Below are 18,317 nucleotides of genomic sequence, written 5' to 3'. Positions count from 1 at the left end.
GGGTAGGAGCGGGGAAGTCGGGGATGTGCCAACTGTTGCTCTGCAAGGTGCTGCAGCAGCAGATGGCCGGAAGGGGGGGTGGGACGCAGACCCCAGAGCTGCTTTGCTGGTCCCTCAGCCAAGAGCAGCTCGTTGGACAGCAACCAAGACACTCCTCGGTTCAGATCCAGATGGGCTCTTTCAGCATCTGGATTATTCCTGGTACTGCCTGGTTGTTCGATGGAGGCACAGAAACGCCCCTGCCAAGATCAGGGCCGGGGCCGGGCCGGAAAACGAGAATTCAATTTTGTCAAAACCTCAAAATGAGTAGCATTCAGTTTGATTCCACACGGGGGGGGGGGGGCACAGAGAGCTCTGGGAATCTTCTACAGAACCCCAGGGGGGACCTCAGAATATCCCATGCCCTAGTGGTTATGGGGGGCAGAAGGCCCAGTCCCTGCTCTGAATCAGGCACAGAAGGGATTTGAATCTGTGTCTTGTACGCTCCAGGGGAGTGCTCTAACCACTAGGCCATTGGCTCTGCTGGGGTCTCCCCCTCCAGAAATTCCACCCCGAACTTGAGAAACCTGCCTAGCAAAAGTTTCATCAAACCCAGTACGTTTCAGCCAACTTCACTTTCAAAAAAATTAGCGTTTTTCAGCCAAAAAACATTTTGTCAAAAAAATTCCCAAACAGCTCCCATCAGCGCACCGTGGTGTCGGGCACTGCAGAGACACACAGCGAGAGACAGTCCCTGCCCCCGCTGAGATCGGGGCCCCGCCGCGCCAGGTGCTGCAGAGACACACAGTGAGAGACAGTCCCTGCCCCAGATGAGATCGGGGCCCCGCCACGCCAGGCGCTGTACAGACACAGCGAGAGACAGTCCCTGCCCAGCTGAGATCAGGGTCCTGTTGTGCCAGGAGCTGCACAGACGCACAATGAGAGACAGTCCCTGCCTCACAGCCTAGACAGACAACGGAAAGATCGCAGATTTCAACCTTGGAGACCTAAACCCAGACGTAGCATTAGCTGCAATGCAGGAGGGCAAATTGGGATGGATGGTGGGGATTTCACACTGCCAAGAAGTGCATGTCCACATCCCTGACACCATCCAGCGAACAGTCGTCATTTGCGCCAGGGCAACCGCCAGTGAGCTGAGAAACCAGCCTGGAAGAATAACGGGGAGCTTTTCAAATGTGAACTGCACCCCACATCACAGCTGGGCAGAGAGAGGGAGTGACTTGCCCAGTATCTTATATTTGTATGGAGTCAGTGGCGGAGTGGGAACCCAGGAGTCCTGCCTCCAACCCCTCTCTGCTCTACCCACTAGTGGCTGCTTCCCTCCAAGTATAACACAGCAGGAGCTGAATTGAGATTAGGGCAGGAACAGCAGAGGAGAATGTGGGTCAGATTGGGGTGCACGGGCAGGTCTGGAAAACAGGGGGCTATGGGTCATGATTGGGGGGCACTGGCAGAGCAGGGGGGTGGGGAGCAGGATTGAGGGACACCGGCAGAGCTGTGGGGGGAACCTTGGGCTGGGATAGCGGGCCGAGGGTCTTCAGGCTGAAGCCTGCCGTTCACCATGTGCAGTGGGGTGTAAACCTGACCCCCGACTGAGCCCACTGCATGGCACCGCCAGGCCAGATGCAGCCTCCTCCAGCCCAACCCTTCCCCGGGCTCTGCTGCGAATTCCTGCCAACATCAAGGAGGACAAAAAACTAACTAAAAACCCTGTAGAGAAATTACTGGGGAGCTGCTAACACCACGTGCCAGTCAGTACGACAACATTCTGCCCCCACACATACCCTCTCCACCCCACTGCCACAGGCTGGATTCTGGCATCCTAGGGCTGGCTGCTGCGTCTGGGCCACCCAGGGAGGGGCGGGGCGGTCCCACGGCCCAGATGTTTGCAATGACACAGCCCAGCTATGCAGCAGTTGCCTTGCTGAGGGCTCCTGGGAAGGCCAAGCGACACTGCTGGTCAATACAAGGTCCCGGTCACCAGCTCTGCGCCCCGAAGCTCAGGGCTATTAGGAGCAGGACTCGGCTGCAGATGGTGAAATTAAAAGCCAGGGACATATGACCCGCCCCAGGCCCCTCTGGTTTGAGGAGGGAATGCTGGGACGGAGGCCTAGGCATATTGCCGGCAGAAAGGGAAGCGGGGTTTTGGGGTTACAGCTCTGGGGTGATTCGGCTTCGATTCCTGGCTCTGCTGCGCACTCCCTTTGGCCAATCGCTTTGTGTCCCCATCCCCCCGCCCCCAAGCCTCAGTTTCCCCGCCTGTAACACGGGGATCGTGACCCTTCTGCTTGGATGGTGAGCTCTGCGAGGCAGGGCCGTCCATCTAGGCACGACCGCATCCCCTCCACCCCGAGGAGCAGCGTGGGGCCCCTCCGCAAGGGCAGTGTCTCAAGCGACGGCGCTCTCCCGGGGACATGACACCACCGGACGCTCTCGGCATTAGCCTAAAGCCTCATCCTTCGGCAGCCAGTTCTGCTGCCTCTGAGGAAGTGAGCATGGCTCCGATGCTCTTCGATCGGGGCTCCGGAGAGTGACAGGCGACCTGGGAAAGGATACTGCTTAGCCATCACTAACCTCCTGCCTCCCTTACGTCAATGCAATAATCTCCCACCTGCAGAAGCAGATGTGGGAGGGAGTGGAGAACACTTATCTGCCCAGTAAACTCCTTTCCTTTCTCTGAGCTAATTCCCTGCTGCCAAGCGAGAGGGCTGAAAGTAGAAAGGTTTTCGCCAGGCGTCACAAAGCAGCTCGCGGCAAAAATCCCTTTACAAATAGCTCCCCTTTCTCCCCAAGCCGGGCGGCTCAGGGCCGCGCAAGCCGGTGAGAGGGAAGGAGCTAAAGGCAACAGAGCCTGGAGGCCTGGCTGTAAAAGGGGCAGGGAGAGAGGTCTGGTTTGATTTACAATGCAAAGGAAGCACAGGTTCCCAGCACACCCCACCAGGGCAGGAGACACTGCCCACTGAGGGCAAAGGGCTGGTCTACGCAGGGAAACCGACAGGAATAATAATGCAGAGAGCAGCTTTGCAGAGGGGACCCTCTGTTCCGATCCCCCACGCAGGTGAGCCCCCACTGTGAAATGCTCAAGCAACACGTGACACCTTGAACCCATGCACGGGATTGTACTCAGCGCTGATCCCTTCCTGGGGTGAAATCTTGCACCCACAATGTCCCCTCTTGGAACCCATCCCACCGACTCACCCGCGATGGGACATGTCTGACTACAGCATTCTGCCCTCCTACCCCACCATTGGATGGAGGATGAACCAGAATTTGGCAGACAGGAACTTTGCGAATCTCACAATCCCCCCCAGGAATATGGTCACAGATGGGGAAACTGAGGCACAGAACAATAGAGTGACTTGAGTGGCAGAGGCAGAACTAGAGCACATGCGCCTTGACTCCTGGCCCCTGTGCCCGTGACCTAGGCATGCTCCATCCCTGGACTGCAGACTTCTCTTTTCAGATCTGGGTGCAGAGTGAGGCCTAGTGGTTACAGCAGGGGACTGGGAGCCAGGACTCCTTGGTTCTATTCTCAGCCCCACCCCTCAGTTTTCTTTTCTGTGAAATGGGCATTAAAGAATGGACCTCCTTTCTCGGGGGCCGTGAGGCCGCAATCTCTAACGTTATCCAGTGCTGTAAATTCCTAAGGGGGCAGGTGCCCGGGGAGGGTGGAGTGGGACAGTCAAGGGGGGCTGCCCTTTCCCCAAACCTCCCCTGCTTTGCTTGCCACCCGTACAGCACTTGCCAGTAGCTCCTGGAGGCGCTATTCCAGAGGTGCTGCCGTGGCCCGCCAGGGCTTTTACAGCCAACATTTCCATGGCAGCTTTCCCCGCATTCCATGGCGCTGACTCAGCTGCTCCTGGTTGGGAACATCACAGCCTCCCTGTTCCCCAAACGGCCGGCACCCCGCCGGGACACCACGCTGGGCGACTCTCCAAAGCCAGCACACCCTCATTCCCCAAGCCGCCCCTGCTGGTCTGACTGGATCTTTGCTTCCCGGGCCTGTTGCTGTGGGCTGGTAAAGAGCGACTGGGTCCCACCCCAGAGCTGGCTGTTATTTCAGCTGGACGAAGCGACAGCCCCCTGGCACAAAGAGCCTCTCAGTGCAAAGCAAACAGGGCTGGAACGGCCCCGCACGGAGGGTTACGACTTGGCAAGCAGAGGCCCCTCTCCCCGCATGCTCACACACACATTGATCTGCTCCTCAGGGGGAAATGCCCAATAGCTACGCAGCCAAGGGTTTAACAAGTCCTTTACAAAGAGAAATTAACCCGCTTAAATCAAAACTGGCTGCTTTTCTAAAAGCTCTGTTCTAGTTCAAAGAGGAATTAATTCAGGGCAGTTCTCGGGCTGGTTATCATTCAGGAGGTCAGACGAGATGGTCACTGCTCCAGGTCCCTGCTGGCCTTGGAATTTATGAATCTAAGCTAAGCGCTGCTCTGTTCTACAGAAGGGGAAACTGAGGCACGGAGAGACATGACTTCCCTTGTATTACACTGCAAACCAGTGGCAGAGCTGGGAATAGGACCCAGGAGTCCTGGCTCCCATTCCCTCTGCTCCAAGCCCTAGACCGGGGTGGCCAGCCTGAGCCTGAGAAGGAGCCAGAATTTACCAATGTTCATTTCCAAAGAGCCACAGTAATATGTCAGCAGCCCCCCCATCAGATCCCCTGGCTCCAAGCACCTCCTGCCCACCTGCAGCCTATCAGTGCCTCTCCCTCCCTCCTGATCAGCTGTTTCCTGGCATGCAGGAGGCTCTGGGGGGTAGGAGTGAGGGCATGGCTGGCTCAGGGGAGGGGGCAGGAAGGAGTGGAGTGGGGGCAGGGCCCGTGGCAGAGCCAGGAGTTGAGCAGTGAGCACCCCCTCCACATTGGAAAGTTGGAGCTTGTAGCTCCAGCCCCGGAGTCGGTGCCAAGACAAGGAGCCGAATGTTAACTTCTGAAGAGCCGAATAGGGCTCCGGAGCCACAGGTTGGCCACGCCACCCCTGCCCCAGACCATATATTCTCTGAGAGGTGAGAAAGGGACCCAGGAGTTCTAACCCTCCAGCCCTCCTTCCTTTAACTCATTAATCCCCTCCGAGTGCTGAGAACAGGACCCAGGAGTCCTGACTCCCAGGACCCCCACCCCCCTCCAACCACTAGACCCCACTCCCCTGCTTGGACACCATGCCAAACCCAACTCTGAGGCAAGGCAACTGAAATCCCCAGGGAGGCGTTTGGCCCAGCACAGCTGGATCTGAGGGGGGGACCCATGGAAGGTGGCTCACGGGTGGCAAAGGGCATTGTGGGAGCAGGCGAGGGTGGGATGGGGGAAGCGGGGCAGAGCTGAGTGGCGGGGTGGGGGCTTCTGGAGTGCTAAACCCCAGCTGGCAGGTGCATTCTGCCCCGCTCCCCAGCAGCCTCCTGGTGACATAACCTGGCCGGGCCAGCTTGGGCACCGGGCTCCTCCAGTGGGCCAGTGGCAATGGAGACATGATCCCAGACGGCAGCAGGAAGACCCTGACCCCAGCGGATCTCTGCGGGTTCCCTGGCGCCGCGCGAGCCCCTCTGCTTGCCAGGCCCACGCCCGTCACCAGTCCCTGCCCATCGGCCTGCACCGTGCCCCACGCAGCGTTTGCCTTCCACGCAGCGCCCGCCTGCACCCGTGCAGCAAGCGAACCCACGCAATGCCCGCCTGCCAGCCCATCCCTGCCACAGCATGGCACCAAGACAGAAATACCAGAATGCCACTATTCAAAGGCATTGTCCGCCCACACCTGCAATACTGCGGGCAGTTCTGGTCACGCATTGGCCACGGGCAGGAGACAGGACATGGGCTAGATGGACCATTGCTCTGACCCAGTGTGGCCGTTCTTATGTTCACCAGCCCGCACCCCGTACAGCAACTGTCCGCCAGGCCCCCACACAGCACTCGCCTGCCAGCCTGCACCCCACGCAGCAGCAAGCCACACAGCACCCACCCACAATGCCCGCACCCACCTGCCGACCCACGGCCCCACGCAGCAACAACACACTCTGCCCCCATGCCGCACCCATGCCATGCACAGCACCCACCGGTAGCCCCATCTGCCAGTTCACATTCCTGCCAGCGCCTGTGCCCGCATGGCGTCTGCCCATGCCCAGCGCCGCTCAGCACCTACCTGCTGGCCTGTGCCCCACGTGGCATTCACCATGCCCTTATGCAGATCCCACGTCATGCCCAGCATGTACCCAGAAGCCCTCAAAAAGGACAGCACCTGCCAACCACTTCACGCTCCTGTGCCAAGCACAGCACCCAACCACCCGCTGCCCCACCCCAGCATCGTGGGATCCAAGCACCCTGCCAGTCTCTCCTCCACACCTCCCACCCCGACACCGGCCACTTTTTGCCAGCCCGTCGCTGTGGGGCGTAAGAGCCTTCTCCTCCGCATCCAACTCCCCTCTCCAAAACTCCACGTCGCTCTGAGAATCGGCTGAAGGCACCCCTGCCCTCATCGGCCTGTGACTTGTGAATTCTCCCCCTTGGCTGCTATTCACTAGCCCTACGGGCAAGGGGCCGGGGGGCAGGTGTGGGGAGGAGACTGTACCAGCAGGACAGAGACTAGCCAGCACTGGAGGGGGCACAAATCCATCTAAGCCAGCCGCAGCAAGCGCGACTCCCATGGGAACGGATGGGAGGGCTCCCACTGGCTCGCATGGGGGCTTAGATCTGATGGAGGGACCCTTCATTCCTTGGGGCAGGGACCAGCCTTTTGTCCCGGGCTTGTACAGCCCCTAGCACGAGCTGAGTCACAGATAACTGAGTGAGACAAGGCTAAAGGGAGCGAGAAGCAAAGCATCGGCATCCCATACTAGGAGCAGCCAAAGCAGCATCTGCATAGAGGGTCAGATTGCAGCCTGTCGTACCAGCACGGTGAGATCTCTAGGCATGACGCCAACAGGTGCTTGACCTCCTTCCACACTGGGGTCCCCATTGCCATACTGGGACCCCAGGCCAGGTGGTCCCTTGCCACTTTAGCAACCCCCTCCCCATGTGAAGAACCTCTTTGATTACACCACATTCTTTATTTTAACTTGCTCTGATAGTTTATGAGCCACTATCCCACTACTGCCACCACTCCTAAACACCCCCTGGAGTTCTCCACTGTGAACTGCACCCACTCATGCCAGGAGATGCTATCTCTCCATCTCAGCCCCCAGGGGTGCCAGGGTACTTGCGGATCCCCTCTCTGTGGGACGAAGGCACAAGGGGGTTCTTGGGCCTGAAAGATGGAAGGAGCTGGTCTCTGCCCTTTCCAGATATCCTGAGTCTGATGCCGGGGCCCAGCCTAATGCTAAAATGCAGAAGCCCCTTGCCCCTGCAGCTGGGGGGCTGGAAAGGCCGGGGGAGGATGTCCCCCTCGTACGAAGGAAAACAAAGAGCTCCGTCTGCCAGAGGCGCCCACACGTTGACTGCAACAGGCCGCCCGGTGGGCATGGGCTGCTCCGGCCCAGATTCACACCAATTAAAGGCGGCGCGAAGCCTAGAATGCTGGAAGAGGCGCACAGAAGGCAGCAAGGGCCGCTCTGCAGTAGCAGCCGGGGGGCGCAGCTCCCCCCACGTTCGCTAGCCTGGGGTGCCTCGGACAAGGCACCTGGCTGAGCTGGGCCAGCGTAGCCCCGGTGGGGCTGGTCATCGCTAGCGGCGCTGGCCAAATCTGGATTGACTAGCAGGGACGGAGAGAGGGGTGCAGACACTCGGCAGCTGCAGGCTGAAGTAGGGCTGGCAAGGCTGGAGCAGAGCAGGGGCCCATCTCGCCCAATGGGCGGCTCTCCCCGGCAAAGAGGGAGCGTGCAGATGGGCCCAATCCTGCCAAATGCCCTCCATGGATTGGGGGAGCGCTGCACTTGGCAGGATCGGGTCCCTGGGGCTGCCTGCGTCTTCTCCCACCTCAGCTAGGCCCCAGCTGCGGAAACGGGGGTGACCCCCGGGTGGGGATTACCAAGGGATTATGCAGCAGGCAGGGTTGAGCGCCATGAGCCGGCTTTGCCCCACGCCACAGCCAGTGCATTAACATAATTAGCTTACATCCCTCCAGTTAAAAATAAAAGCGGGTGGGGGGTGCATGAGTACGTGCAGTTTGCAAGGGACGGTGCCACTCTCACCGGCCCAGTCTGTGAAGCAAGCCATCAAAATCAGCCTCAAGGGGTCTGGGGGTACCCCTCCGTTTCCACCGGGGCATTATTAGGTGCATTACAGTAGCACCAGCGCGGCCCACCGCGCCAGGCGCTGTACAGACACAGAGCAAGAGGCAGTCCCGGGCATTATTAGGTGCATTACAGTAGCACCAGTGCGGCCCACTGCGCCAGGCCCTGTACAGACACAGAGCAAGAGGCAGTCCCGAAGAGCTGACAGTCTAAACGGACAGAGGGTGGGAGGGGAAACTGAGGCACAGAGGGAAGTAATTTGCCTGTGCAGGGAACAGAACCCAGGTCCCACACGTCAGTGTCTGAGCCACTCAGTCATGCTGGCATCAACCACATTGGCTCTTTCCTGGCTGCAAATTTTGCGGCATGGCCCAAAGCCGGGTCCTCTGTCCCTCCCAGGGCGACACTGGAAGCCGAGCTACAGAGATGAGGGATGGGGGCACGGATCAGTCACCGAGGTTTATGCCAGGGATCCCTGCTGAAACAAAGCCATGGGAAAATGGTGATCCCATGGGAGGGCGATGCCCAGGCTTCTGTGCTGGGCTGACCCCACCCTGAGTATTGCATGGGATGAGAAACAGAGGCACCTCCCTAGCAAATTCCCTAGTGGTATGTGCCACTGTGTATCCCAGAGGTGGCTACAGACGCCCTCGCTAGTAATCGCACCTGACACATGCTCTCGGCCAGCTGACCGGTCCTCGCTGCTACTCACAACATCAATTAGCTCTTATATAACACGGCGTTATTAATACGATGCTGCAGTGCCTTTCATCCAGGCTGCATTATGCTGCTTGTAAAATTTGCTTGGCCGGTATTGTTATGACCTTCCTACAGATGGGGAAACTGAGACACAGTCCCAGCGTCTCTTGGCAAGCCAACAGTAGAGCTGGGATTAGAACCCAGGACTCTGGACTCCCAAACCCCGCCCTGCTCTAACCACTAGACCACACTCTGCTCCCCGAGCAGAGAATATGACCTGACTCCCAATCCTCCCCGCTCTAACCGCTTTACCTCCTTCTGTGTAAATACAACCAGCCTAGGATCCAAGAGCAGCTAACCTTAGTCCACAGGTGTCTGCTGGGCTCCCCAAGGGCTCAGGGCGTTCATACACCAAAGCCTCTGCCCTGAGGAGATCTGTGCACCCTGGATGCTCTGTTCTCCCAATGGGAAAGGGGCTTCATCCCTCTGATGCTTTTATAACAATCGCCCCGACACCCCACCCCGGCTTGAACCCAGAGTCTCCAACACAGCCACCCAGGCCCCTCTGTCACTGGGACTGCAGGAGGAACTCCATCCCCCGGCAGCAGTAGGCTATTATGCATTAGCAGACCAGCCACCAGAGGGGGACGCAAGGCAGGCTTTTCTACTTCCCCCAGGAGAGGTCCGGGCCCTGCGGAGGGAGAGGACAAGGGAGGTGTTAGGCTCAGGGTTTCATGGTTACTTGAATCTCTCATTGGCCGGGATCTATCTGTGGTCACTTGCCTGGCCCCCATGACATAGTATTTGAGCACCACACACTGTCAACATATTTATCCTCAGTGCCCCCATGTGAGGCCAGAGTATCAACCTCACTGGGGAAACTGAGGCACAGAGCGACTAAGTGACGAGTCCCGGGTCACACAGGGAGTCTGTGGAATCAAACCAAGTCCTAGGCTAGCGTGCTAACCACTGGATCATCCTGCCCCTCCAGTAACATGTTCACATCCCAGTTGGGGCTTGGTCCCCTGGCTGGGCACTGAACAGCTATGGCAATATCCCTCCACCACAGCCCCCACCAGCGTGCGGGCACCTACCCTGCCAGCGCCGGCCCTTTCCAAGGAGACACACACACCCAAAGGGAAACCAAGAGCCTCGTCTGCATGACAGCAACTCACCCGGCGTTAGGCAACAGCAGCCTCTGCCAGTAACCCCGGCACCTCCCAGTGCATCCACCACTGTCCACCTGCTGCTCCTGCATGGCGGCATTAGCCGGAGCCCTGGGGGCTAGCACATGTACCAGAACACTTGGACGTCTGCTAGCGTTGCCTTCCGAGATCCCCGGGCACTTCACCAGCCTTCACTTAGCCTCACGACACAGCCTCTACCCTCCCGGACAGCGACAAAGGGAAGTAGTAAACTGAGGCACAGAGAAATCACTTGCTCAAGCCCCACAGAGAGTGGAAGAGTTGGGGAAAAGAACCCAGGAGTCCTGACCCCCCAGCTCCCCCTTTGCTCTATCATAAGGTCACCCTTTCTCCCAGGGCCAGGGATAGAACCCAGGAGTCCTGCCTTCCAGTCTCTGCCCAATTCTGTCCACTGGAGCTTCCTCCCTCCCTCCCACAACCAGCACAGAACCTAGCAGCCCTAACACACAATCACCAGAACACACTCCCCAGGCCAGTGCTCAGAACAGAACCAAAGATTCCTACAACCCAGTCCACCGCTCCAACCGCTAGACCCCGCTCTCTTCCCAGCGCCCAGAGGTCCCAACGCTCAGCCCTTTGACCACACTCCCCCTTCTCAGCTCCCGGATGGGGTCACACAGCTATGGTGCTGTGTCCCTAGATCTAGCCACTAGACAACACTGCTGCCTGCACTTAAAGCAGGTCTATAACGGGATGCAGGAGAGTGAAGAAGCACTGATTTTAGCCCTGGTAGCACTGACTCAGTGGGGAAACTGAGGCACAGAGGCTAAGTGACTTGCCCGGCTGCACAGCAGGGAAGTGAACCCAGGTCTCCCAAATGGCCGGGGCCGTAACCACTAAGCCATCCTGCCTCTCCAGGATTTCACTCAGAGCCCAGCCAGGGTTTGGTCCCCCCCACCCCAGGCCTAGCAATATCCCTCCACCCCAGTTTTCTGGGATCGGGGTGGCGTTGCCTGTAAACCTGCCTGGGACCTATGGTCCCTCCTCACAGCTCGGAGTCAAGCAATAGGCCACCAAGGAAAACGCCCCGCAGGGCCCTTGCCTATCCCAGCCCCTCGCTCTGTCCTCTGCACAGGGGAAGCATCTGTTGTCACAGGTGCCTGCAGCAGGGAGTTTGCAAGCATCAGGCAAAATTCTGCAAGCCGTTCCCCCCGTCTGGCATCCCTGGCCCCCCAGCGTGCTGGGCTCTGTGCCCCCCGAGGACAGCAGGTGGTGGGGCTAGTCATGCGGAAGGCGATTAAGAAGCCTCCCTCCAAAAGGCAGAGGAGCCAAGAACAGTAACTCGAAAACCGGACAGGCCGCCACAAGATCTATATTCATGGCGCAGAAATGAGCTTATGGTCAGACGCTCCCTGGTCTAGCACCATGCCGCAGCTACCGTGCAAATCACTTGCTGAAGGCTCTGGACAGAAGCAGCTGATGTTGTTTACAACTTGGGGAGAAAAGAAGAGGGAGGGAACAGCACAACCTGGAGAGACCTGAACTGTTAAAAAAAATATCCGCAGGGACTTTACACCTCTCGGAACCTCCCGGCAAAAGGAAACCTTATGAGATGGATTACGGCAGCACCTAGGAGGGTCCCAGCTGAGATCAGGTCTCCTTTGAGAAACCATCCCTATCCCACAGAGATCACACGTAAACAGGCCAGACAAAGGAAGAGTCATTGTCCCCACTGTGCAGATGGGGAAACTGAGGCCCAGAGAGGGGAAGGAATGGAACTAATCTCTCCTGCTGTAGGAGAGTGTCTTCCTCATCCTCCCTCCCTAAGCAAGAGAGTAAGACACAGAGCCCTGCTACCACCCGACTAGAGGACACGCTCCCTTCTGGCTGAGCAGTATAGGGCACATGACACACAATTGCACAGTTCTGATCCCTGTTGGCAGAGGGCAATGTTGCATTAGAACACGTACACTGCAGCACCCAGGGAAGGGTCCTGGCTAGCACAGCTCTACAGCTGATGCACCAGGCGGGCAGAGGGGCACGGGAATAAAGCAAAACCAAGTCACAGCACACAGAATAAACAACACTAGGCCAGAGACCAGGTTGCCAAGTCAGCAAAATGGGACAGGACAAAGTGGAGCAAGAGGGAAAAAACTTCCCCCACCCATCTAGGTACCCCTGGCAGAGGGATCAGCCCCTGGGTCCTTGGCCAGGCTGGGAAGTACATGCAGGGTGATCCCTTCAAGCCATCCATCACAGCCAGATGTGGTCCCAGTTTCCTTGCAGCACTCCCCCACTCCCATGCACCTACCAGCGTGATGCCTGCAGCACTGCTCGGCCCACCTCCCCTGACAGCTGCCACCGATGCCCACAGTGCCCTGCTGACACCCGCTGGGTGCCATGATGCCCATGGGCCTCTGCCTGCCCCTTCCAGGGACGCCCCCTGCTGGCACTGCTCTCCAGCTTCCCTTGCTGCTCTGCCAGCCACCATGACGTCCACTGGCCCCCGCTGCTCCCCCTTGCTAACTGCCCCTCACCACTCACTGCCCTCACCAGTCATACCCCCTTACCACCCCCCTGTCCGCCCTGACAGCTGCCCCCGATACACACCGTTCCCTCCTGACAGCTGCCCCCGATACCTCCTGCTCCCTCCTGACAGCTGCCCCAATACCCCCTGCTCCCTCCTGACACCCCCCGCTCCTCCTTCCTAACTGCCCCTCACCAGTCATACCCCCTTACCAACCCCACATTCCCTGCTGACTGCTGCCCCCAATACCCCCCGCTCCCTCCCGACAGCTGCCCCAATACCCCCCCGCTCTCTCCTAACAGGTGGCCCCGATACCCCCCCATTCCACTTCACCAACTGCCCCGACATCTCCCGCTCCCCTTCCTAACTGCCCCTCACTCCCCACTGCCCTCACCAGCCATTGCCCCTTCCCACCCCCTGTCCCCCCGTGACAGCTGCCCCGATACCCCCCTGCTCCACCCTCACCAGCTGCCCCGATACTCCCCCCCCCGCTTCCTCTGACAACTGCCCCGATACCCCCCCCGGGGGTTCCCTCCTGACAGCTGCCCCCATTACCCCCCTGTTCCCCTTCACCAACTGCCCCAATACCCCCGCTCCCCCACGACAGCTGCCCCGATACCCCCCCCCGGCTCCTGCTGACAACTGCCCCAATAGCCCCCGGGGGGTCCCTCCTGACAGCTGCCCCAATACCCCCCGGGGGGTCCCTCCTGACAGCTGCCCCGATACCCCCCCCGGCTCCTGCTGACAACTGCCCCGATACCCCCGGGGGGGTCCCTCCTGACAGCTGCCCCGATACCCCCCAGGGGATCCCTCCTGACAACTGCCCCGATACCCCCCGGGGGGTCCCTCCTGACAGCTGCCCCGATACCCCCCGGGGGATCCCTCCTGACAGCTGCCCCGATACTCCCCCCCGGCTCCTGCTGACAACTGCCCCGATACCCCCCGGGGGGTCCCTCCTGACAGCTGCCCCGATACCCCCCGGGGGATCCCTCCTGACAGCTGCCCCGATACCCCCCCGCCCCCGGCTCCGCTCTCGCCAGCTGCCCCGATGCCCCCTTCCCCGGGCGCTCCCGGCCCGCCGTGCCGAGCTCCCCCGAGCCCCACCTCTGCCTGCCCCGTCCCGCGGCCGCTTGCCGCCGCCGGGCTCCATGGGCTCCGCTGCGCGCTGGGGCCGGACCCTCGGCGCCTCTGCCCGGGCAGGCGGGTGCAGCAGCCGCTGGGGAGGGAGGGACGCGCCGGGCAGGGGAGAGGAGTCGCTCCCCGAGGAGCGGCGGCTGCAATAGCCCCGCCCCGCCCCGCCCCCGGCACCCCGGCTCCCCAGCCCCGCCCCCCTGCACCCCCAGCATCGCCCCACCGCATCCCTGCGCTGCCCAGGTCCCTCCCACCCCAGCGTCTCCAGCTGCATCCTGCACCCCCCCCCCATCCGCGTCCCCAGCCCTGCCCTGTCCCCCCAGCCCTGCCCCCCGACCCCAACATCTCCCCGCTGGACCCTTGCCCCCGCCCCGCCCCATACTCCCCAGCCCCCCCCCCAGCCCAGCGTCTGCCCCAGGCCCGCGCCCCAGCCCAGTTCCGCACCCCCAAGCCCAGCATCTCCTTAGCCCAGCCCCGCAGCTCAGCCTTGCCCTACACCACTCCCACCCCAGCATCTCCCCCACTGCATCCTGCACCCCCAGCATTCCCCTGCATCCTCCCATCCCTGTCCCTCCCAGCATTGCCCCCAGCTCCGCATCCTCCACCCCAGCATCTCTTCGCTGCATCCCTTCCCCCCCATCCCAGCATCCCCCCTGCACCCCAACCCAGCACCCCCCTGCACCCCCAACCCAGCGTCTCCCCACTGCATCCCAGCCTCCTCCCACCCCAGCATCTCCCCAGCCCTGCATGACCCTCGCAACCTCCTATCCCTCCTCTTGCCCCCTGCACCCCACAGCCGCCTTCCTTTTAGCCCAGCCCTGCACCCTCCCATCGCATCCCCTGCAGAACCTGGGGCTGAGCAGGAGTGTGGCCCAAGAACCCCTCAGAGAAAGGCTCCTGCCTGCCTCCCCAGCTCAGATTTTTTGTAGGGGAAGTCCACCCCCCGCCCCCCCGGCAATTCTCTGTTCCCTGGATATAAAGCTGCAGGCGCTGCCCATGCTGGGAACGTGGTTTGCGTGAGCTTCCTAGGGAAGCTGCGGTTTCGTGGTCACCGAAGGGGGGGGGGGGGGTCAGGACTTCTGGGTTTTAGTCCAATCTCTGGAAAGAGAAAAAAAGTCTAATAGTTAAAGCGGGGGGGGGGGGCTGGTAGTCAGGACTCCTGGGTTCTATTTCTTGCTCTCCATGTGACCTTGGGGGAAAGCCTGGCTCTGTGCCTCAGTTTCCCCTCCCTCCCCCCCATGGAGACATTGCTGCTTACAGCCTCTTGCGGAGGGGCTGGGGAATGGCAAAGCACTGACAGACTTTGCTGTCTTCCCTAGTGCCAGTCACCCCCAGCTTCCAGGCCTGGGCACTCATGCTGCGCAGAGCCCTGACTCATGGCCCTGAGAGGTGGGACAAAACTCATGAGGAGCCTCCACGCCCCAGCCCAACCTGCAGAAGGGACAGGAGCGAAACTGCCGGAGTCTTGTGATTGCCTGGCAGCAATGGGGGCTACGACTCATTGGTTCCCACATTGCTGCCCCTGCCCTCTGCAATCACCTCTCCAGGGCATTGAAGGACCCACGTGTAAATGCCGCGAGTGGCAGGGCTTCACCCCGACTCCATTTCCCCCTTGCCCCCCTGCCGCTTTCCCGCCATAGCTCTCCCCTAGGGACATCCTCCCACCCTCTCCCCACAGGGCTGGAGGGTGGGGTTCAGAGGTCACCCCCATCCTGTGCAGGGCAGCACGCAGCTCTGAACGTGGCGGGGAGGGAGTCCAGGCCCCCTCCAGAAGGGGATGCTCCTGGGACAAAACAGCAAAAGCCCCCCTAACTAGGGGGAAAGGGGTGGCAGTTCACCAGGCAGAGGTGCGGGGAGGGGGCACAGAAACTCCCCCCCAGTGGCAGTGCAGGGCACTGCAACCTAGTAGGGGGCAGAGTTAAGGGAAGAGGCATAGGGGCCTACATCCTCAAGGGAATCCCCCTCCCCGCCCCATGGCCTCGCTGTGCTCCCACTCATGGCCTGTCCACTGCAAACTCCCCAGGCCGCTGGGAGAGAGGGGCGCTGGAAGGGCTGCATGGCAGGACATTTGGGTTCCCTTCCCAGCCTCATGGCCTGGGGCAAGTCACTTTGCCTTGACTGTGCCTCGGTTTCCCAGATGTGAAGGTGGGGGGACAGTAACACCCTGCATGGGGGAGGGGAAGCTCCTGGGTGTTTTAAAAGTGCTTTGAGATCCTTGGCTAGAGGAGGGCCTGGGGGGCGTTAATGTCTCTGGTCGCCCCCTCTCCTTTCCAGCCCCCATGACCCGAGGCGCCGGCAGCACCCTTGATTTCCAGAGGGGCTGAGCACCCACAGCCTCCCCTGCCCCCGCACCCGGGATCCTCCCCAGGGACCAGGCCCCTTGACTGTTTTCCACGCGTGGCTCCCGGGAGCAGGGCTCGATTAGCCGGGCCTGGGCGGCCCTGTTACACAACCACCGCCGGTGCAGGAGGCTGGACCGGCCCGCGAGCCGCCCGCTCCTCCCCCCGCGCGCCACGCCGCCGCCGCGTGTCGGGCCCTGCCCAGCCGGGACCCGCCCCCGGGCGGCACGTGCGGGCAGCGTGGGCAAGGGCTGCTCCGGATTTACACCGCCTCCCCCATTGCCTGCCATGGGCAACTGCGGATTTACACCACGTCCCCATTGCCTGCCATGGGCTACTCCGGATTTACACCACGTCCCCCATTGCCTGCTATGGGCAACTCCGGATTTACACCACGTCCCCATTGCCTGCCATGGGCTACTCCGGATTTACACCACGTCCCCCATTGCCTGCCATGGGCAACTCCGGATTTACACCACGTCCCCATTGCCTACCATGGGCTACTCCGGATTTACACCACGTCCCCCATTGCCTGCCATGAGCAACTCCGGATTTACACCACATCCCCATTGCCTGCCATAGGCTACTCCGGATTTACACCACGTCCCCCATTGCCTGCCATGGGCTACTCAGGATTTACACCACGTCCCTCCATTGACTTCCATGAAGCTACCCATTCATTTTCAGGGAGCTACTCCTGATTTACACCACATCCCTCCCGTCCCTTCCAGCAAGTTACACCTTGTTTACACTAGGGTAACTGAGAACAGGATTTGGACCCTAGGAAGTGACACAAAAGGCCACAGAAGTTACCCCACGTTAGCGCTACTGTTTTGGTTTTAATTGTCTTTTCCTTGGGGTAAAATTTGCACTGAAATGGCTGGGGAAAGGCCCTTGGATCCACCCTCCCAGACAGACATGTAACTTTAGACATTTGCCCCAGGTTGTGCAGGGCTGGGAATAGTCCTGCACTGCCCCACCCCTTCACAGACAGCGTGGCACCCAGTCCCAGGGAATTAGGTGTCCCAGTAAAGCTGACATGGTCCTTTGCCCTGTCTCAGCCCCAAAGAGCAACCAGTGTAACATGGGGCAGCAGGTGTGGACTGGGGTAGGGTGGGGGGCAGGCCCTACTCCACCAGGCTGCTTGGAATAATCAGGATCACCTGTCTGTTCAGGAGACTCAATCCGCCACCCCCTATCCTGTTATCCTAGCCACCTGCAGCCTCCTGCTCCCCCAGCCGTGGTCTCTCCCCCACCCAGCCCCAGCCCACAGCTCTGCCAGCGTCCCCCGGTCCCAACCTGCAGCTCTCGCTCCCCCACTGTTCCTGTGCTTGGCTTCGCTACTGCTCTGTGATGCTCCTCAATCCCGACTTGCCTCCCTCAGTGTCCCTCATGTTATTGAACAGCCAGGGCTGGGCTGGGTCCGAAGGGGGATTCTGGACTGAGGCTGCTGGACGCAGACAGACCCTGTGGTTCTCTCTGGCTCCCTGCTGCGGACGGTCTCTGAGTCCAGGCTCGCACAAAGCACTGCTGTTTCCTTCAGGAGTGGGAAAGGGGGGTCTCCCAGGAACAACCCTTAGGACGATGCCCTTTGCCCAGTCCCACGCCCCTGCATGCCCCCACGGTTTGGCTAAGCAGAATCTGACTTGGACCTCTCCATGCATCCCTCCCCCGGGCCAAGTCAGCCAGGGACAGGCCGGGCCAGCCAGGTGGCGTCGGGGCAAGTCTCCTGGTTCTCGTCAGGTGAGTCGCTTGCCGGAGCTACGCCCACCGAGAGTCGCAGCTGGCACCCAGCCGGGCGGTGCTGCGGGCTCCTGGCCCTGAACCACCCAGCCCGGGAGAGAGGGGAGGGCTGCACAGAGCAGGAGGGAAAGGGCCTGGGCTGTGGGGGGGGGGTGTCTCTCAGTGGGACTTAGGGGGTGTCTGTGGGGTGGCCACAAGCGCCAGGTTGCAAGACGTGGGTTGGCGGTGTTGGGGGGACTAGGGGGTATGGAGGTGTGTCGGAGGGGCTGTGTCTGGGCCTCAGGTGTGTTTGTGTGTCCCCTTGTGGTGAGCTGTGTCGCACTGGGGTGTGTGGTTTGGGGGTGTCACCTACACCCACTGGGGAGTGTGCGTGACGGGTCCCTTTCTGGGCCTTGGCTCTTCGTCTCAAGCTGTACCAGCCCCAGCTACAAGCTATTCCCCAGGCATCACCATGTGGATGGGTGTGGCTGGGTGGGTTTGTGCAGGATGTTATTGGTGGGTATTGCTGTGGGGCAGGGTGTGGCATGGGGTGCGGGTGTCATTGGCAGGTGTGGCCAAGGGTGGGTT

At 60.5% G+C, this 18,317-nt stretch overlaps 1 protein-coding gene across 1 annotated transcript in view; it reads right to left on the bottom strand.

Moving 5' to 3' along the window:
* The window catches only part of RORC (RAR related orphan receptor C), a 67,199-nt gene extending 53,413 nt beyond the window's left edge, over positions 1-13,786 (bottom strand). Inside the window, exon 1 of the mRNA XM_073322962.1 lies at positions 13,642-13,786. Within this exon, the coding sequence (XP_073179063.1) occupies positions 13,642-13,687 (46 nt within the window). The 5' untranslated portion in view covers positions 13,688-13,786. The remainder of the gene's footprint in view (positions 1-13,641) is intronic.
* Positions 13,787-18,317: the final 4,531 nt, after the last annotated feature.

The sequence above is a fragment of the Lepidochelys kempii genome, chromosome 24, assembly GCF_965140285.1.
Source record: "Lepidochelys kempii isolate rLepKem1 chromosome 24, rLepKem1.hap1, whole genome shotgun sequence".
Classification (NCBI taxonomy): Eukaryota; Metazoa; Chordata; order Testudines; family Cheloniidae; genus Lepidochelys; species Lepidochelys kempii.
The sequence above is the reverse complement of the archived record's forward strand: the minus strand, read 5'-3'. Positions and strand labels throughout refer to the sequence as shown.